Source organism: Capricornis sumatraensis, chromosome 4 (assembly GCF_032405125.1).
Source record: "Capricornis sumatraensis isolate serow.1 chromosome 4, serow.2, whole genome shotgun sequence".
Classification (NCBI taxonomy): domain Eukaryota; kingdom Metazoa; phylum Chordata; class Mammalia; order Artiodactyla; family Bovidae; genus Capricornis; species Capricornis sumatraensis.
In genome coordinates, this window is record NC_091072.1 from 154,336,777 (window position 1) to 154,358,284 (window position 21,508).

The following is a 21,508-nucleotide window of genomic DNA, read 5'->3' on the forward strand; positions in this document are numbered from 1 at the left end:
CTAAAATGCTTCCTCCTCCAAGCTTTATTGACCAAATCTACTACTTGGGGAGGGGGGGCACCCTAGTAAATAGTGCTGTCTACTTAATGTTTGCTATCACTTGTAATCACTGCAACCATCTTGTAAATTTATGAGCTGAGTGTCATTAGGGAAGAACTGTTACTGAAGAGCTGAGATAGAAAGTTCTGTGGGTGTGAGGGAGGGAGAGCAAAAAACCAGAGAAGGGGTTTCCCTGGTGGTCCAGTGGTTAAGAATCCACCTGCCAATGCCGGGGACACAGGTTTCATCCCTGCTCTGGGAGGATCCCATATGTCTCATGGCAACTAAGCCAGCCTAGAGCCTATGGTCCACACAAGAGAAGCTACCACAACGGGAAGCCCGCGCACCTCAACAGAGAGTAGCCCACTCTCAATGCCACTAGAGAAAGCCTCCAAGCAGCAATGAAGACCTGGCACAGTCAAAAATAGAGATGCTAAAAAAAAAAAAAAAAAATTTACATCTTGAGGCCTAATAAGGGGATCCATATGCATAACTGTACAGATACAGGCTGATGTGTATGGTTTCCTGGGAGAGGGTACTTAGAACTTCTGTAAAATTCCCAAAGGGATCTATGTCCCACACTGACTGAACCAGACCAAATTAGGCACTACCGTATTGCCAGTTTCACATTCAGAAAGAGAGAGGAAAGGTGGGAGCTACGGAGTTGAGGGACGGGATAAGAGGAGCTGGGGGCAGGGTTCTAGAACACCTCAGCTCCATCCAGATGGCAGAGTCACCCTTGTACCCAGCATGGGGCATCACCCCTCACTTGATGGCACCCGCAACTTGTCCCTCAACAGAGGCTCTGGGCTGCCATCAGTCCTCGTGTGTCTCCTTTGCTGCCACGGAGCCATTTCTCCTTAAGATAATCAGTGACGCTTTCCCTCCTTCCTCCCCAGCAGCTCCTCCTCGAATTCACTCTTGGGTTGGGGTAAGAAGATGCCCTTCCCTACCCCCGACACTTTTAGGGGGATTTTTGGAGGATAGTTCTGATTTTGTTTTGTTCTGACATTTTGGCTTTTAATTAAAAAGTTTTTATAGGTGGCAAAACACATAAAAATTACCATCTTTTTTAAAGCATACAGTTAAGTCATATTAATACATTCACCGTATTGTACAACCATCACCACCATCAGGGATTGAACCTGCGCCCTGCCCCCTCGCAGTGGAAGCACAGTCTTAACCACTGGACCACCTGGGAAGTCCCCTGTTACTGGGTTTTGTGGGGGTTTTTGTTTTTAGATTTTATTTTTATATATTTATTTATTTTGGCTGCATTGGGTCTTCATTGTGGTACTCCAACTCAGTATTTGCGGTATGTGAGGTCTTAGTTCTCAGACCAGGGATCAAACCTTGGCTTCCTGTATTGGGAGCACAGAGTTGTATCCACTGGACCACTAAGGAAGTCCCATAAGGCCCAATTAGGGACAGTTTACACAATCCAGATCAATGGGTCATCATGGCATTTTACAAGATTAAGAAGGAAGGTTATCTAGACTTCCCTGGGGGTCCAGTGGTTAAGTCTTTGCTCTTCCACTGCAGAGGGTACAGGTTCGATCCCTGGTCTGGGAACTTAAGATCCCGCATGGCTCAAGTCCAAAAATAAAACAATAGAAATTTTGTTAAAAAAGGAAGGCTATCTCCTAAAGAGATGTGACCCTTGATGAGATTAAGAAGGAATATCTAGGAGGTCCCCAGGCAATCTATCTCCCAAGGAGGTCTCCCAAACCAGTCAGTCCTAAAGGAAATCAACTCTGAATATTCATTGCAAGGATTGATGCTGAAGCTGAAGCTCCAATATTTGGCCACCTGACTCGAAGAGCCAACTCTTTGGGAAAGACCCTGATGCTGGGAAAGATTGAGGGCAGGAGAAGAAGGGGACAACAGGGGATGAGATGGTTGGATGGCATCACCGACTCAATTGACATGAATTTGAGCAAACTCTAGGAGAGTGGAGGACAGAGAAGCTTAGTGTGCTGCAGACCATGGGGTCGGACACACAGAGTCAGACAGGACTTAGCAACTAAGCAACAACAGCAACAAGGAGGTCTAGTTAAAACAGAGTCATAGTTCAGTCACTCAGTCGTGTCCGACACTGCGACCCCATGAATCGCAGCACCCCAGGCCTCCCTGTCCATCACCAACTCCTGGAGTTCATTCAGACTCACGTCCATCGAGTCCGTGATGCCATCCAGCCATCTCATCCTCTGTCGTCCCCTTCTCCTCCTGCCCCCAATCCCTCCCAGCATCAAAGTCTTTTCCAATGAGTCAACTCTTCGCATGAGGTGGCCAAAGTACTGGAGTTTCAGCTTTAGCATCATTCCTTCCAAAGAACACCCAGGGCTGATCTCCTTCAGAATGGACTGGTTGGATCTCCTTGCAGTCCAAGGGACTCTCAAGAGTCTTCTCCAACACCACAGTTCAAAAGCATCAATTCTGCGGTGCTCAGCCTTCTTCACAGTCCAACTCTCACATCCATACATGACTACTGGAAAAACCATAGCCTTGACTAGGCGGACCTTAGTCGGCAAAGTAATGTCTCTGCTTTTGAATATGCTATCTAGGTTGGTCATAACTTTTCTTCCAAGGAGTAAGCGTCTTTTAATTTCATGGCTGCAATCACCATCTGCAGTGATTTTGGAGCCCAAAAAAGTAAAGTCTGACACTGTTTCCACTGTTTCCCCATCTATTTCCCATGAAGTGATGGGACCGGATGCCATGATCTTCGTCTTCTGAATGCTGAGCTTTAAGCCAACTTTTTCACTCTCCTCTTTCACTTTCATCAGGAGGCTTTTTAGTTCCTCTTCACTTTCTGTCATAAGGGTGGTGTCATCTGCATATCTGAGGTTATTGATATTTCTCTCGGCAATCTTGATTCCAGCTTGTGTTTCTTCTAGTCCAGCATTTCTCATGATGCATATAAGTTAAATAAGTGAGGTGAAGTCACTCAGTCGTGTCCGACTCTATGCGACCCCATGGACTGTAGCCCACCAGGCTCCTCCGTCCATGGGATTCTCCAGGCAAGAATACTGGAGTGGGTTGCCATTTCCTTCTCCAGGGGATCTTCCTGACCCAGGGACTGAACCCAGGTCTCCTGCATTGCAGGCAGATGCTTTAACCTCTGAGCCACCAGGGAAGCCAGGAAGTTAAATAAGCAAGGTGACAATATACAGCCTTGACATACTTCTTTTCCTATTTGGAACCAGTCTGTTGTTCCATGTCCAGTTCTAACTATTGCTTCCTGACCTGCATACAGATTTCTCAAGAGGCAGGTCAGGTGGTCTGGTATTCCCATCTCTTTCAGAATTTTCCAGTTTATTGTGATCCACACAGTCAAAGGCTTTGGCATAGTCAATAAAGCAGAAATAGATGTTTTTCTGGAACTCTCTTGCTTTTTCCATGATCCAGCGGATGTTGGCAATTTTATCTCTGGTTCCTCTGCCTTTTCTAAAACCAGCTTGAACATCTGGTAGTTCACAGTTCATGTATTGCTGAAGCCTGGCTTGGAGAATTTTGAGCATTACTTTACTAGCCTGTGAGATGAGTGCAACTGTGCGGTAGTTTGACATTCTTTGGCATTGCCTTTCTTTGGGATTGGAATGAAAACTGACCTTTTCCAGTCCTGTGGCCACTGCTGACTTTTCCAAATTTGCTGGCATATTGAGTGCAGCACTTTCACACCATCATCTTTCAGGATTTGAAATAGCTCAACTAGAATTCCATCACCTCCACTAGCTTTGTTTGTAGTGATGCTTTCTAAGGCCCGCTTGACTTCACATTCCAGGATGTCTGGCTCTAGATGAATGATCACATCATCGTGATTATCCGGGTCGTGAAGATCTTTTTTGTACAGTTCTTCTGTGTATTCTTGCCACCTGTTAATATCTTCTGCTTCTGTTAGGTCCATACCATTTCTGTCCTTTATCAAGTCCATCTTTGCATGAAATGTTCCCTTGATATCTCTAATTTTCTTGAACAGATCTCTAGTTTTTCCCATTCTGTTCTTTTCTTCTATTTCTTTGCACTGATCGCTGAAGAAGGCTTTCTTATCTCTTCTTGCTATTCTTTGGAACTCTGCATTCAGATGCTTATATCTTTCCTTTTCTCCTTTGCTTTTCGCCTCTCTTCTTTTCACAGCTATTTGTAAGGCCTCCCCAGACAGCCATTTTGCTTTCTAGTGTTGGCCTAAGTGTGATATACCGACTCGATGGACATGAGTTTGAGTGAACTCCGGGAGTTGGTGATGGACAGGGAGGTCTGGCCAGCTGCAATTCATGGGGTTGCAGAGTCGGACACGACTGAGTGACTGAACTAAAGTGTGATATTTGGGAGGCTTGTTATTAATAAAATGCAGATTTCCGGGCTCACCCTAAGCCCACTGAACAGAATTACCGCGGGCACACCCGACTCTCTTGCCTTAACAAGTTTTCCAGTTGTGTCACGTTTCTGTCCGCCTTTTCAAGGCCGGTGAAGTCAATCCGCCAGATGGCGGCGCTCTTCCCCAGTCCGCCAAGCTCCGGCTCCCGGAAGAGCTGCTCTATCCGCCTTCGCCGCTGCACTCGCCTCTTCTCTTCCGTTTCCGGCGTCCCCCCACAGCCATGGCTGCCGCCGCCGCCGCCGGGCCTGGGGCGCCTCTGTCCCCAGACGAATTGCTTCCGAAAGGCGATGCCGAGAAGCCTGAGGAGGAGCTGGAGGAGGAAGACGACGAGGAGGTACTGAGCGCCGCAGGGCAGAGAGGGGCTGGGAGGTGTGGGCAGGGAGTGGGGGTGTGGGATCCGCGTGTTGCGGAATCTGGACGAAGGCGCCTCGCGGAGCCCGGAGAGGTCCCAGCGGAGGCGTCTCCGGGAGGCGGGGTGAGGCCCTGCTGGGACCGGGTTGTCCCGGCGTCGGAGGGTGGTTGCCGCAGCTTCGGCCCATATCCACGCCTCTTCCACCACAGCTAGATGAAACCCTATCGGAAAGACTGTGGGGTCTGACGGAGATGTTCCCGGAGAGGGTCCGGTCCGCGGCTGGAGCCACTTTTGATCTCTCCCTCTTCGTGGCTCAAAAAATGTACAGGTAAGGGACAAGGGCCAAGACACTGGGATGTGCCTGGCGCGATCGAGGTGCCCTGAATGAAGACGGGCTTTGGAAGCAGCACAGCTGGGTCGGAGGCCACCTAGACCACTGAGTGACCTTGGCTTGGTGCCACCTTAACCTTCCTTGGTCTTGATTTTCTCTTCTGTAAAGTGAGGCTTCTTATCGGGTGGGGGTCATTGTGAGGATCAGATTATGTGAGATAATGTGTAATAAAAGCAGCATTGTGAGAACTCAGTTCAGACTCTTATTAAACGTACAGCCCCCAGAACTGCTCCTCCTGTTTGTGGCAGGAGTACGGTGCAGGGGTTGCGTAGAACACGTTTATCAAAAACGTAGGTGTGTGCAGGGTGAGAGGTTTGGTTACTAGTTCGTGCCTGGGGAAGCTGCCTGTCTTTGTCTCGCCGTCACGCTCATGCTCCCTGTGCAGGTTTTCCAGGGCAGCCTTGTGGATTGGAACCACTTCCTTCATGATCCTGGTTCTTCCGGTCGTCTTTGAAACTGAGAAGTTGCAGATGGAGCAACAGCAGCAGCTGCAGCAACGGCAGGTGAGCCCAGACCCTGGGCTTTTTGCCAGTAGTGGCGACACAAGTTTGTTTATTCCTCCAGCACCTGGGTAGGGCAGTTAATGTGCCATGCAGGATTGGGATCTGGCCCAAGCCCTTTGGGTACCTGAGCATTGTTTTCGCAACATTGTTTTCATAGACTTTGTCTGCCCAGACAGGTATGATGAAAATGAGACCCTTGGGTCTGTACAATGCCTTATACCCCTCCTTTTCTTTTCCAGATACTTCTAGGGCCTAATACAGGGCTGTCAGGAATGCCCGGGGCTCTACCTTCACTTCCTGGAAAAATCTAGATTGCTACTGCTATATTTGACCTGTCTTGGTGGGAAGAAGTTTGAAAATTCAATAGTGTTTGAACTGCTGATTCTTGGATTTTTTTTTTTTTTTTAAACTTTGGCACATTGCTCTATAAACCTGGTGGCGGGAATTATCCCCACATTGGCTCGTGGAGACTCCTCACTTGCAGCTGTGCCCTCCACTGTCCTGACTTATTTCTCTCCTCAATGCTGATACCAGAGTGCAGCAACGCAGACGGTTACTCCAGCTCTGGCCACCCACCCCCCTCACTAAATTACTCCTGGTGGAAGATCTCACTATTCCGTTGCTGGGGTGGGAACTGATTGCCGTGGAGAAGGATGTACTCCTGACCGTTAATGGAATGGAGATGTTGGGGAGGGATGTGCACACAAGATAAAATACAAAATGCATTAATTACAGCTCTGCTGCAAAGCAGCCACTGTGAATTTCTGTGTATGTTGGAAAGGATGGAGGGAGGGCTGGCAGCTTCAGCCACAAGATGGGGACTGGAGGACAGAGCAGGAGCTCATTTCCTCCAATATTTTGGCTGTTAGACTTGTGTGTATATGTGTCTAAAAAGGAAAAAAAAGTCAGTGCTCACATTTTGTATTTAAATATTAAAAAAAAAATGATTCCAACAAAAAAACGTCTTCCAAGTGCTTGTGATACATACCTGGAAGTTACTGGGACCATTTTAGCAGGACAAAGAAGCTGCCCCTCATGTTTTCTCTCACCTAAGCCAGCAGCACCATTTAATACTGACTGACCCCGTAAGGCCAAAAAGGTAAAAAATTCCTCTTTGTCCAAGAACCTCTCTGAGTTCTAGCAATCACTTTCGGGTCTGCCAACAGAGGATAGGGTTCATGTACTTGCAGTCTACAATGACGTCATTTCAGTCACTAGGTCATGTTTGACTCTTTGCGACCCCGTGAACTGTAGCCTGCCAGGCTCCTCTATCCATGGGATTTCCCAGGCAAGAATACTGGAGTGGGTTGCCAGGATCTTCCTGACCCAGGGATCGTTAACTGCACTGACAGGCACATTCTTGACCACTGAGCCACCTGGCGAATTCTCTAGTGGTTCACCAGTTACGACTCTGCACCTGCACTGCAGGTTTGATCCCTGGTCAGGAAACCAAGATTCCACATGGCCATGCAGCAAGTCCAGAAAAAGAAATAAAGGACTTGTAAAGAATGACATATTGATTTCTAGTCTGGGAATAGGAAGGTAGCAAGTACAGCTTGGGTTTGTTCTTTTTTAAAAAATACAATTGACCCTTGAAAAATAAAGGGTTGGGGGGACTAACCCTCCATGCAATCAAGTCTGCGCATTTCTTTTTTCAATGGCCCTGTGTGTGTCTGCAGTTCAAACACAGGTTGTGGTACTGTGGTAGTCATTGAAGAAATTTCATGTATAGAGTTGACCCACATAGTTCAAACCTGTGCTGTTTGAGGACCAACTGTAATTGCTGATGAGCTCTTAATAGTGAATCCAGCTGTAGCCCTGTCTTTGAAATCTGTAGCTTTTTCACTTAACATACATTTTTATTGGCATTGTGCTAGTAACAATACTAAGCCTTTCATGTGGGTTGCTGGAACCATATTATACAATTTAGGAGGTGGTAGTATTCTCATTTTGCAGAAGACAGTCCCAGAAAGGTTAAATGATCTGCTCCAGGCTGAACAGAAAATGCCTGATCTGAATTCAAATCTAGACAGCCCCACTTAGAATCCTGCAATGTACTTGATGCCGGGGCCTCCCAGGCCCTCTTGAAATACATGATCTACTTGTTAATCAGGGGAAAATATATGACTTGTCAGTAAAGAAAACTTGTACTTAGATGAAGGTTAGGGTTCTTCCTATTGTGGAGCCTAGTTTTTTAAGTTAAATTGAGAAATGTCTTAGATTTCTTTTGAATCAAGTCGTACTTGGTGAATCTTCTGTCTGGATTTTTGAAGTGAAAGGTTTGACCAAAGCACAGTATGTCTCTGAAAGAGGACTTAGAGCAGTTGTGAATGCCTTTTAAAACTAAAGTTCACGTTTTAAAATGTACATGGTTACAGGATTCAGACATATGAAATTTATGTATGGAGTTTTCCATTTTTAATATTTGGTTAAACAAAATACATCTTTTGTAAACAAACCCAGCACAAGGCCAACAAAAAGGAATAAAAGCAAGAAAAAACAAAAAGCCTAGGGTTGCCCCTTACTGGGCATCAGGGTCAGGCCTGCCCACTTCCTTAAAGGAAGTGGGGCTTTCTGCCCTTGGGCATCAGCATAGGTCCCTGTTCCTAAGCACCAGAATTGGATATGAACAGAGGAACCAGCCCTGAAATGGTTAAGCGTCTTTGCATATCCCATTGGCTTATGGCCTCCAAGTGCATGAGGACTCCTTTGAAGTGCCGTCTGCAGGGGCCCAAGCAGACTGGTGGCGAGTTCTCTCCTCCTCCCAGGAAATGGCTTACATCACTGACAGTGCCCATGGACCCAAGTTCCTGCTTGTGACAGCAAGGTTGGCTGTAACTTCTGGCTGGTGGTGGTTGGAATGTCATTGTGCAGGGGTGATGAGCTCCCTGTGGTGCCAAGCAGGTCTGGTGTAGAAAATGGGGCAGAAGACACTGCGGCCACTTGCTGAGAGAGTGAAACGCTGTAGCTGCTTGGTGGCCTCTGTTACTCAGCGTTAAAAAACTGGCCTTGTGGGATTGAAGATACATGTGCAGAAAAAGTGCTGGTGTAAACATGCACTCCAGTCAGTGGGGAGAAAGCCTCAGCTTCGTCCCATTAAGCTTGCTCAGGCTGGACATGCAAGCCCCAGGCTGGCTCTGCTGCTGGAGAGGAGTCTGGCCAGTGGGGCAGCTCTCACCTGCCAAGACCACTGATCTGTGAAGGGCTGAACAGGCCACCTCTGCCTACCCCCTGCCTTGAGACCACCACGGCCCCTTTGGTGACAGGCAGTGTAGTCTAACACTTTTCCTTCTGTTTTCCAAAGTTACCAGGAGAAAAGTGGCCTATAGCTATTTAAAGAGGTTGGGGGGGGGGGGGTCAATTCTCAGTTGATCTGTAAAGGAGACTCCAGAGAGATGACAAACCCAGGTCCTAAGCAGAATGCACATATCTACCCAACGTGAGGGCTCTGCTTCTGGTCACCAGAGTGACTCCAAGCCTAAGACAACTTCTAATTTGAGCTGCTCCAAATCTCTGAGGGCTTAGCTTCACAATACTTCCCTTGCCCAACGCTGTCTCAAACTAGTAGAATTTGATGGTGAAGGCAGTCTTATTTGTTTCTGATTTTGCCGGGGCAGGTCAGCTGGGAAAACTGCCCTTTGGCCTGTCTTGTGTCCCCAAACCTAACCAGTGCAGTGAAGTGGCAGGGACGAAGCTGGAGTGAGGCAGACAGGCTGTCCATGCCTGTCCCCAGCCTGGCTTTGGCCACATCCTCTTAGGTATCTAGCTCACCCTGTCATGTTAGAGTATTGCAGGATTCAACCACCCGGCATGGAATATTAGAGAACTTTTTCATTATCAGACTTCAAGGATGGCCATAAACCACTCTTAAAAACGGGGTCAGGGTGGCATTGAGGGCTGGAGATAGCATGCTGTGCGGCTGCTGCAGCTCTGGAGATGGTTTCCTGAGAGGCCTTTCTGCTCTGAGGCCTTCAAGCCAGTCCCATGGGCTTTGTCTGGACTGTGTTCAGACTCACCGGCTGCCAGGGAAGGGGACAGGGAGGCAGCGTCCCCCGGGGGTCAGAGCAGCAGTGAACTCCAGCAGAGCCTCTGCCAAGCCCTCACGGAAACCGGGAGAGGCAGCTGAGACCCACCTTCTTTTCTCCTCTCTCAAATAAAACCAAGGTCTCCACAGCTCACCCTAAACACACAGAGCTCTTGCTTTCCTTTTCCAGGAGCAAGTAACGCTGGTTGGTCCTTCTAACAGTCCACATGTCTGTCCTATTGCACTGTCAAATCAGAGGGGGGAAAAAACCCGATGAGATGTTTGGGGAAGTGGCAAGGGCAGACCCACGGTAGAGGCCGCAGCACAGCACGGAGGATTTCAGGAGGCTGAGGTGGCGGGAGGCTGGCTGGGGCTGCATCACACGTCAGCCCTCCAACTCTGATGGGCCTCCACCTCTTCTGGTACCACCAGCAGGAGTTCACAGTTCTTTCCTCGCAAATGATGTTTTAGAAATTTCCTACAGGAAAAAAAGGGTACATCAAAGAGAAAATGAAATGCTAGTAAAACTGCAAATGCCAGTCTTGGGGCCACATGTTCACTGTCAGGCAGTAACCTTGCTGTTTATACCCTGGCAGTCCTGAACACAGTCTAGGCGTCTTATTCTTGGGGCACTCCACGTTTGGTTTCCTCTCAATCTTTCCAGTTAAATTTCCAATCTGAACTTTTGCTCATCCTCATATATTGCTGCCAACAGTAGCCAGTTCTGTGAGGAAGAGAGCCCCAAGTATTCTTAAGAACTTCTAATTGTAAAAAAAAAGAAAGAAAAGAAAAGGTTCCTTCTTCGGTCCTAAGAAAATTTAGCCCTCTGTGGCCCAAATGTCTGTCTTCCTTTCTCTGAACTGGCAGCTATACTGTCACAACTGTCTCAGTTGGAGAATGTTACAAGCGCAGTCCCACCAAACCGGAAAGCCAGCATCCAAGGTAATGGCACTTCTCTACCAGGGGACTTAACACCCTCTGGGGCCATGGACGATTCAGGTCTTTTAAATCTAAGACCCTATGATTCTAAGTAACAACAGGGAGAGGATCCACAGAGCTAGGAATTTCACACTTGCCTTGTCAAATACCCAAAGGTAAGTTCAACCTGCCACTACACCAGCCACACAGGTACCTGAGCTCACTCTTGCCTCCAATCCATTCGGGCATCTTCAGTTTGGAGTCGAGGTTGTAGTAGGCACCTCCCACCTCTCGAACACAGATCCAGTGCTGCCTTTTGAGTGGCAGCTTCAGGGGACCCCAGCACAGGCTGGAGGGCAGGTTCATAATGAAGCCCATAACGTTTGTGAGAGCAATGGCGCCAACATCCCTGCAGAACAGAAACAGAGTCAGGCTCCACGGTGTCAGCCAGCTCCCCAGGATTCCCTGGCTGTAACCCCACCACTGGCTTCCTTTCCAGCTGAGTGTCAGATCCCTTCAAGTCAAGCCTGGTTCGATTACCTGCGCTTGTCCCACCAAACAGCTTCATAGCCTTTGGTCTGAAGTGCTGCCATAATGACGTTCACATCGTAGTTCCCATTTCCCAGCATGCTCTTCTTGTGGGGGGTCACCATGGTGTTTGGCGATAGCCTGCAAATGCGACAGGAGGGAAGCTGAGATCGGCTGGCCAGCCCAAGCCCTCCTGGCCCCACACTGGCAGGGACAGAAGACGCTTTACACCACTGCCCCTGGAAGCCTGTTGCCGTTCGCTCGTTAGTGTAACCAGTTTTTTACTAAAGTATTTTGTAGTCTGGGCTCCTGCTGTCTAGGGATTTATCTTTCTTTTGACGCAAAACAGTAATTCAGCAGTGGTGGCGCCTATCTGCCTGCCATTTAGAAAGTGCGTCTATAGTGAATTCAATGGATATAAAGAAAAATCTCTCATTTATGAAATCCCCAGACTTCCCTTTTCTGAAATCTTCTTTGCTGATCTCTCTGCTTTGATACAGCCTTTTTTTTAACATTAGAAAATAGGATTTGATATTTTGATTTGCATGGGTAGTATCTGTCATTAGTTTTATTTTTTACAATTTAAATGCTTTCTATTTAAGGCCTGCATACTTGGTAATTATTAATTATTAAATACTCAAAGGCCTACACACAGGTAACATCAATGTATGAACTGGGGCCACAGGGAAAGCGATTAAAAACAGTATTAAACTGAAATGCATGAACCACCTAAAGGTATTCCAAATATACACGTGTGTGAAATACTGGAATTTGAAAGAAAATACACCAACTGAAAAATACTTTTGCCACCAGACAAGCAAAACTCAACTGCAGTCTGGTTCCCCTGCTGGCTTTAAGCCATCTTTGAGTCAGCCCTCTTTAGCCACTCCTCCATCTTCAGATAAGGTCAGTTCTGGAGGCATTTCCGACCTTATTAATTTGCTTTCGCCGGCTGTGCAGGCCAGGACATGCAGAAAGGTGGGGCAGCACACATCTCACCCCAAGGAGATGTCGTGAGTCCCTCAGGAATACAGGTGGAGAATGGCTATCTAGGAGGCTGCTAACTGCCATCTCCAGAAGAGAATCAGATCTTGCAGTCAACTCTAAAAATTTAAGAGATCTTAGACTCTACACACAGCAACCATACTGGTATTTTTCCAACACACTCTTGCCGCCGCTTAAACCCTCCAAGGCTCCCAAAGCACTTAAATACGATCTAAATGACATTGGCAGGTCTGTAAGACCCTTAGGATTCTGCTGACCTCATCACTACCTCCCAGCACAAAGACCTTCTGTCTACTACCTGGACACACAAGCTCTCTCTTTCGGGCCTCTGCACTCACTGTCTCCGATGTCTGGAATGCTCTTCCCCTACATCTCCACTCGGCCTGTTCCTCATCATGTGGGTCTCAAGTGTTACTGCCCTAGAGACCTTTTCTCACCGGCCAACCTTAACTTTCTCCCAGTCATTTCCTCTTACATCCACCTGCTCCAATTTAATTACAGCCCAGGTTACTACCGGACATGTTTTCTGACTTGCCTGTGGGCTAATAAGAGGAAAGGCCAGCCAAGTCCCTTGGCTTGGGTCTAAAATGTAGCTTGATAGGATAAAGGCTCTCAGTGCATTCTTGGGCACTTAGATTAAATAAGAAAGCCTATGGAAGAAAGCCTATCTCAAGATATACTGAGTTGCTTTCTTTCACCAACTTTTCAACAGCGTCTCGACCCCTTCAGTGAAGTCTCCAGCCAGTAGATGCACGAAGGTTCCAGTGGAGAAACTGCCAAGTCTTCCACCTCTTTTGCCACCTAACTCGCTGCCAGGCTTGACCCTTAGTGCTGTCCCCTCAGTGTGTTCCCAAGGACCACAGAAGGTGTTCAGTACAGTAGCTGAATGAATCACGGAAACAGATTACCCCTAAAATGCCAATATTTACCTTGAGTCTCCAGGAGATAGCGGTTGGGGGTGGGGTCTGGGGAGGCGGGTTAGTAAAAGGTTTCAGTTTCCAAACATCCTTGACTGCAGTTTTTTGAAGTGCATCTTTGAGGACTAGAGTTTCCAAGGGCGTCTTCCCCTTGTCCTACATCTTCTATCTCAGATTCAAACCCTTGCCTGTCTATTCCTACTCTCTCCCCCTAACTGGAGGCCCCTTATCTCACACCTGGATATTTGGAAACAGGTTCCTAAATTGACCTCCGTGCTTCCAAACACTCCTTCCACCTACTCAGCCTGTATGTTCCTGCCACATTCACCAAAGTGTCATTTCAGTTACCTACATAAGAGCTGCTGATGGAGCCAACTGCCTCGTTGGCCAACTCCGGCCCTCGCAGCCTACTTGATGTGCTGTCTCCCTTTCACTGGGCTTAGTATACTTCAGGTACCATGACCGTGTGGCCTCTTTTCTTTAGCTTAGTCCTTGTTCCAAGCTAAATCCTAAAGCTTTTTCAAGTTCCACCTAACACCCAGCCTTTTCCATGAAACCCTTCTTGACTCCAATGTAGTAGGAAAAAAGAGAGCGATCTAAGGACCACACATATTTGAGTTCACATCCAAGCAGCATCAGTATCAATTTTGAGATTTAATCTCCACGCCTGTTAGCTTACCTGTAAACACGGGAACTATTCCTATCTTATAGGACCATTGAAGAATTCAGTTATTTCACACTTGTCCAATGAAACAGCAGATGGAGGAGTGGCTAAACAAATAAATGCCCAAAGTGAAGAGGTGACTGTATCTCTCATAGCTGGGCACTAGCAACTGAATAACCATGTGTTTGCCAAACCAATCAATATAGGAAAGGCCAAGAATGGTTTCCATCTCAATCCTAGAGGAGAGGTCATTTGACTAAGTGGAATCCAGGGACTTCCCTGGTGGTCCAGTGGTTCAGACTCTGTGCTTCCTGTGCATGGGTTCAACCCCTGGCTGGGAAACTAAGCTGCCACAGGCTGGGTGCAACCAACAAGAAAAAAAAGATAAATTTTTTGAAGAAGTGGGCTCTATCCATTGTGCCCATTAAACCAGCACTTGTTTTTACTTTAACAATAATCAGGTGCCCACTGTGTTAGCTACTTTTAAGAGGTTTATCACGTAATCCTTCCAACAATCTTGAGATTAACCCCGCAGTGTAAACAAGGAAGCTGAGGTACAGAGGTCAGGGTGGCTTGAACAGTCATATACAGCTAGTAAGTAGCAGAGCTAGGAATTCACCTCTAAACCTAAAGCTACACTCAACAGTCTCCTGGATACCTCAATACAGCTCCCGCTGAATCCCATGGGAATCCTACTGTCTCAGTGGAATGTTTTCTTGAGATTCCGCAGCGATCTCCTGTTAAAGACTGTCTTAATAATTTCCATAGAGATTCTGAACTATACACTAGCCTCTCATTTTTGTCACCAAGGCAGACGTAAGAGCCCTGAGACGTGAAGTCATCCTCAAGTGAGAAGATGGGTTCCAGTTTTCCCCTGATGTCTGCATCCTCAGTTAAGGCTCTGGTCCTCTCCTGTGGTTACCACTGTGTTTGTCTAAGGTGATGTTTCAGGTTTCAATGAAAAGGAGATGTGGAAACATTTCATCAAGATTCCTTTTCTCTCAATTTTTTCCTTTTTATCAGTTCTGAACAGGTGTGACCTTAGAAAATACAGCTCGGGACCTCCTAACGTGTTTTTAAATTTTTAAATACATAAAAGCACAGATTACAGGGCCAGGCACACCGAAGGATTCTGTAGGTGGTGGCGAGGAGGAGGAGTCTGCCTGGCCCTTGGATAAGAAAATTTAAATCTCTAGAGGTTAACACTCAACAACACGTTTTCTCAGTTTACAACCACCATACCTTTAATGTGGCTCCTCCCTTTAAATGTGTGCTCAGGGACTTTTTAATGGGGGGTAGAAGGGCTTCTCTGTGGTAGAGGATGTTCACCAGTATCTATAATCCCTTATAGTTTGATCTTTTCTCCAATTTCAGTTGTTCATCCTTTCCAACCTCTCTGCTATTACTACAGTCGTGACCACTACCTTCAAATCCTGGACTGAGCCTGTCACACCGGACTGTCTCTGCCCTGTTCCTGTGTTGCTGTCATTAGCTCAGTCCTTTCCAAATCCCTATTCATTTCCATTTCTACCATGAGTCATCTCATACCCACAACTGCACTGAAACTCCACCCTGCTTTTGTATTTCTTCTACCTGGCTAGAATTCAACTACAAGGATGAACTTCCTCTCAACAAATGGCATTAATCAAAAACTTTTCCCCATTTCTACCATTTATCAACATCTTCAAAACAGCACAGAACTTAGAATCTGGGAATTTAAAATTATCTAGTTAACATTACTGTCAACATTACTCTTTTCTGTTAAGATCCAAACAGATTATCTTTTTCCCTTTAAACTGCTCTAAATTCCGAAGTTCTAATTCACTTAAATCTATTCTCAAGCTGGGTCAATGTACAGTTCTGAGCTGTATTACTTCTCTGTGGCTAAGTCTTCTTCAGCTTGCTTTCTTTACAGCACTGAGTGGTGCCTGGCACACTGCAGGCAGCTAGTAAATGTTTGCTTAAAAAATTCCATCCTCTCTCCCTCACCTCTTCTCCCCGTTTTTTTTCCCCTCTGATTCCTTTCACACTTCTTTGTTTCTCTGTATTCACACAGAATCTTCCCATATTAAATACTCTGTACAGAATGCCACCTCTCGAGTGGTAGGGTACAAATATTCTCATATTTACATGGACATTTACATCATGCTGACAGGTAACTGGACAATGCAGTACAACTTGCTAAAGCTTCAAAAGCCAGGAACAGAACTTTGGTTCTATGTGAGTTTAGTAAATATTTAGCATTCTTTCAATCGGGGAAAACACAGCTGAAAGAGTCCTGATATTATCCATGAACAGCTTATAATCACAGTCTACATCTTCAGACCCAGGCCCAACTTCCTAGAAGGGTGAGCAGCTACTGATGATATAATTGCTCTGACACCTCTTCCCAATATTCAGGAAGGAGCAGGGCAGTTAGGAAAGCAGGTCCTCCATTCACAAAGCTTGGGTCCAAATCCTGCGATTAATAGGTCTCTGTTCCCTCATCTGAAAAAATCAGAAGTAACAGGATCTACCTTGTAAGATGGGTGTCAGGAGCGAGTTAACACAAGGAAAGCACTCAGAACAGTGCTCTGCACGGAGTGAGTGCTCATCTGTGTTAGTGATTATCACCATGTTGGCCTGGGCCAAATTTATCCAAGTGAAAAACTTCTGAATGGACACACAGAATCTTGTACTTGATTTTTGCTAGTTGAGTAAAACTGGATAAATTGCTTAAGGTGAATTCTGGTTTCCTAGGATCACTCCTAATCAGGTTGTTAGATTGTCAGAGTTCAAAGTACTAAGCACATCCGAGCACTCAGGGTCTTTTCCTTCTCCCTAGTCTTCAATTAGGAAATAATTTGCAAATATTCAGTCAGGAGTAAAGATGTATTAATGGCTGACCAAATGGAAGTAGTCTAAAGGACTGGCCTCCAACAATCTGAGACAAATCATCTCATCTCCCAGGGCCCTATTTCCTGAAGAGAGTTCATTCTACTTGCCAGGTAATGGCTATGATGCAAAGGACACAATGCCTGCTAAGGCATTACTATGGTTATTATTGACCTTGGAAAATAATTACCCTCATTATAACTTTGTCAGCACAACAAGATTAACATTCTTTTAAAAGAGGGCCTATGGTTCTTTTAGGGTAAAAGGTCCATACCTATGCTTCAAAAATCACCCCAGATAGGTTGCTCTCAACTGTAATTCAGGCCCTCCTGGGACCATAATTTCATCTCTGAATGGAGTCAGAGAAGGATCTTCTGTAACTGCCAACATGCACCACTTGAAGAATTCCTGAGCTTTCTCTGCACTTGATAACTCTTTAGAAGCTGGAGTAGTCAGACAGGCTCACTGCCAAAGTTGCTATGGACTGCAGACATGCTGCTCATCCAGACACTGCCGAACCATTTCTCAAACTCTTTGAGAGAAAAATTTTAAAACATCAAAGCTGAGAGAAAAAAGCTGAACTTCTATCAACCTGTCTGGTAGCACTTTGCAAAGTAGACAAGCAAGGCCATCTGGAATGAAGTAGAAAGGGGAGGGGACCTAGAGTCAGCTTCAAATTATAGCTTTGCTACTTCAAAGCTGTTTGGACATTACCTGACCTTTCCTTCTCTTTCTTTATCAGTAAAATAGAGACAGTAAATAGACTAAGAGAGCTAAACAAAACACCATATAAAAAGCACCAAGGCCAGCACATGGCTTCATAGAGAAGCTGAGTATTGTGCAAGAACTTTCTTATGGAACCCACAACATTTCAACTCTGATGACAGGTGATTGAGTGTGTACCTATCTGGTTCCCCTTCTAGGCTCTTAAAACTCCTGGAGGGCAGGACTTGAGCAGCACTAATATCCCAGTGGTCAACAGCACAGCAACAAACCTGGATTTAACCTTGGCTTGCTTCATTTCTTGTTATGTTACCTTGGGCAAATTACTGAACTTCTCTGAGCCCTGTCTTTATCCACAAAATGGAAATAATTACACATTCCAATGGACTGTAGAGGGGATCCCTTGAGATAACACCACTGAGGCTCTTAGCACTGACCCTAGCCCACTGGAGGTGCTCAGTAAATGGTCCTGATTCTCTTTCCCATTCCTGTGTCCCTTACACCTGCTAACAGCATCTAGCTAATTAGACCTGTTAGTTTGAAGGTTTATGCAGCAGAGAAGTTGCTCCATGCACAGTAATTCAGAAAGAGAAAAAACTATATGTATAAAGACCCCAACGAGAAGGGGAGTTTCCTACCTCTGGAAAATCTCTTGCAGTGTTTCCCGGGTGAAGGCATTGCTGTCCTGGAAGACGTTATTGAGGGCGTGCAGAGCACAGAGCTCCCTGCGCTGTTTCTCATGGTAGATTTGTGGGGGTGCTGCCTGGGGCAGCTCCAATGATTCAGATTTGACCTTGTCTCCTTTCCATGGCACGCAACTCATGTTTTTCCTTTTAGGTTCCAGAGAGGGCTAAAAGCACCCCACCCTTCCCTCCCGAGGAGGAATGTAAGCTTCTCAGTCTTTTGAGAATTCCTGAGGTCCACCTTACTTTCTGGTGTCCATGATTTATGCTTTGTCACGGGGAGAAGAAAAGGTTGGACTCAAAAGGAAAAATAATCCCCCTCTTCTCAACAAAAAGATAACTTTTGGATTAGCGTATTTCACCGCCAGTGTCAAAGTGCAGAAGTTTTAAAAAACCATGTAAAATCAAAGACCTTGTTTTCCTTCTTCCACCCCCTCCAAAAAAACCTAACGATTTTCTTGTTGTATTTTCTCTCTGCAAATGCCAACCAGGCCTCAAGGCAAGACGACCGAATGGAATCGGTCACATCGCTCCTTTTCTTCCATTTCTTTGGAACCACGAAGCCACTGGCTCGGGAGACAAGGCCTAAACGGCGGATAAAAAGCAAATTTCGAGCAGCTAACGAGGGCTGGCTGGCGTGGGTTCGCGGGCCCTGCTGCGGCCTCGGGGGAGGCCCTCCATCCTCTCGGGTGCGGCGGGACCTCGAGAGGCCGAGGCGGACGCAGCTCCTTCGGAAAGCGTGAACTCTCACCCTCTCGACGCGGCCCTACGGAGAAGACAACTCCTGTCAGCTCCGGCGGTGGTGCGGGCCACCGCGGAGGACCGGGCTGCCCCGGGAAGCGGCGCGGCGGGTCCGGCCCCAGCCCTAGCTCCAGCCCCAGGGAAGGTCCTTCGCGGCGACCCGCAGGCCAGTCAGGGGTGGGGCCGGACAGCTCGCCTCGCTCTCGGGGGCCTGCGCCCACCCAGCTCGCAGCCCCCACCCCAACCTCCCCGCCCGTCACGTGAGTGCAAAAACCGAGCCGCCCTCCAGCCGCTCCCCTAACCCCGGTCCCCGCGCCGCCCGGACAGCCTGCCGCCGCGCTGCCGCTCGCCCTCTCACCGCTGCGGGAAGCCACCTGGAGCTGCGGGCCGCCACCTGGGCCGCGCTCGGGGCGGGCGGGCAGGCGAGCGCACGCACCTGAGGCCGACGTCAGCGGTCCCCGCCCGGCGCGTGCTCCGGAAACGCCCTCCTGCGCCGTTTCCCCGCTCCCGCCCGGCCGCGGCGTCACGTCTGACGTCAGCGTGACGTCAGCGGCGCCGGCTTCGGGGCGCGGCGGCGGTTCCGTTAACAGGGTGCGGGCTGCTTTGGGTCTCCTAGGGGTGCGGGTTTAGGAGTTCGGGGGCCGCGGCAGCAGCGGCGGCGGCGCCGCTAGCTCGCCGTAGGAAGAGCTAAGTACCGGATTCCTCAGCTCTGTTCCTTCCGGGGCTGAGCTGGCTGGGCTGGCCAGGCGGCCCGGCGAGTCCCACCCCGGTGCCTGTTCCGCCCTTCGCTTCCCCATCTCTCCCCTGGGCGTCGGCTCCGTTCCAGGGCGGCGACCCGGCCCGCGGCTGCACTTTAGCGGCTCTTCCCACCCGTCCGCTTTCTCTGACCGGACTTTTGGGGCTGAGTGTTTGCGCGAACCCCGGACTAGTCTTCCCTGCGCCGACCGTTTTATGTTTATCTAGCACGCCGTTTACCAGGTTATTTCATAGCACTTTACTGACGCGGTCGGGAGCAGATTTTCTTGGTTAGTGGGCCCAACCGCCGTCCCTTTTCAGGAGCTCCTGCGTGCTAAGTTCCTTGCTGCGAGCCGAGTTTGAAATGGTGTACAGCCCTATTTCAGTTGCTTGGTGCCGAATTTCGGCTTGCTACTCACAGACCACCGTCCTTTTGCCTTCAGGTTCCCGTCTGGTCCATGGTGGCGGCCATAGAGTTTTCCTCTGAATTTTCTCTAGGTCTATCTTGAGAGCAGTGTGTGTGTGTCAGGAAGATGAATTCAGTCTCACGTGAATCTCCGCCCCCCGCTTTTTTCATTTCCTTTTGAATTTTTGTTCAGAAAGTTCGAAAAACAATAAAAAATAACGATTCGGTCATTTCTTTATCTGCTTCAACAGAACTCACTGTTAAAACACAAAGTTCAATTGAGTAAATTTGAAAATCTAATTGAGTTATTAAATAACTCGTGTATCTGGCAGCACCCCAGCTAATAAATAGAAAGGTGCTCCTGGAAGTTGTGCAAAATGGAAGGTTTTTAATAGAAGAAAGTGGATTGTATCGCTGGAAGGGCAAATCCCCTTATAGGTTTTATCAGGCAGATTAGCTCAGTAGTGATTAGTTAAAGATACTACTCCTGATAGAGGCTGAAACTGCAATTTAGTTAGGTGTTAAATCTTGGCTGGGCTTAACACAAATAGTATCTTCCCAGATGGTTTGGTGGTAAAAAGTCTGCCTCCACATTTTGGAGGCATTCCAAATTCGCACTCCAGAGCAAGAGAGGCGAGAGGTCTGGGTGTTGAGCTCTGGGCCGGGAAGATTCCCTGGAGTAAGAAATGGCAACCCACTCCAGTATTCTTGCCTGGAAATTTTCGTGGACAGGAGCCTGGTGGGCTACAGTTCATAGGGTCGCAAAGAGATGTGACTGAGCATGCACCAACAGGTGACTGTACAGACTAGCACTTAGCAGGTTGTGTGCCCTGCCTATGTGGTTGGGAGTCCTCTGCCCTGATTGACACAACTTTTGAATTTTTTATAATTTGTAAGCCACCTAAGGATTAAAGTTATAGTTGCAAAAGATTCGTTACTGAGGCTTGCATGCATTGTTCTAAGTGCTTTACTTATATTAGCTGATTTACTGTGAACTATCCTGTTAAGTTCATACTTCTTGTGCTGACAGCTGAAGCACAGATTAATTTGCTTGAGGTCACATAGCTAGTAAGTAGTGGACCTAGGATTTGAACCTAGGTTCTAACCTGTCTTCAGAAAAAGGGTGTAAAAATGATAAGGAATTCCTTCTCTAAAATGTGATTTCAGATTCTTAAAGAAGTAGCTTCTCGGACTTCCCTGGTGATCCAATGGTTAAGAATTTGGCTTGCAATGCAGGGGACACCAGTTCGATCCCTGGTCTGCAGATAAGTCCGTGAGTTGCAACTACTGCAGCTGGTGCTCCACATCAAGAGAAGCCAAGGCAATGGGAAGCCTGAGCACTGCAACTAGAGAAAGCCGGAGAGCAGCAATGAAGACACAGCACAGCCACAAATAAATCAACAAACAAAAAAAGATCAAAATTTTTTTTTAAGATTTCTTAAAAAAAAAACAAAACAAGAAGTACCTTCTCTGATAATATATATATTTTTTCTGGGTAAAGCCCTGTAGTGAGAAGGGCATTTTTTTTAACGCATACCATCAGGTGTAAGCACATTCTGAACTTGAACTCCTTCTGGAAGAGCCAGTTGGTAAGAGTCTAAATATCAATATTATTCTAGAATATAAT

At 47.2% G+C, this 21,508-nt stretch overlaps 2 protein-coding genes across 4 annotated transcripts; one reads left to right on the forward strand and one right to left on the reverse strand.

The window, feature by feature from the left end:
• The first annotated feature begins 4,629 nt into the window (after positions 1–4,629).
• On the forward strand, positions 4,630–6,591 carry TOMM22 (translocase of outer mitochondrial membrane 22). Its single transcript, XM_068971670.1, has 4 exons — positions 4,630–4,751; positions 4,979–5,097; positions 5,546–5,663; positions 5,903–6,591. Exons 1-4 carry the CDS (start codon positions 4,638–4,640, stop codon positions 5,972–5,974), a joined length of 423 nt encoding a protein of 140 aa, XP_068827771.1. The 5' UTR covers positions 4,630–4,637; the 3' UTR covers positions 5,975–6,591.
• Positions 6,592–7,671: 1,080 nt separating this feature from the next.
• Positions 7,672–19,835, reverse strand: JOSD1 (Josephin domain containing 1). 3 transcript variants are annotated; one of them, XM_068970615.1, is made up of 5 exons: positions 19,716–19,835; positions 17,955–18,765; positions 11,146–11,274; positions 10,820–11,014; positions 7,672–10,165 (listed from the first exon to the last, which is right to left on the reverse strand). In XM_068970615.1, the coding sequence occupies exons 2-5, from the start codon at positions 18,137–18,139 to the stop codon at positions 10,066–10,068; spliced, it is 609 nt and encodes a 202-aa protein (XP_068826716.1). In that variant the 5' UTR covers positions 18,140–18,765; positions 19,716–19,835; the 3' UTR covers positions 7,672–10,065. The 3 variants fall into 3 exon arrangements, with proteins under 3 accessions (XP_068826716.1, XP_068826718.1, XP_068826717.1); XM_068970617.1 differs by having other exon boundaries at positions 19,743–19,773; XM_068970616.1 differs by lacking the exon at positions 19,716–19,835 and adding an exon at positions 19,099–19,140.
• Positions 19,836–21,508: the final 1,673 nt, after the last annotated feature.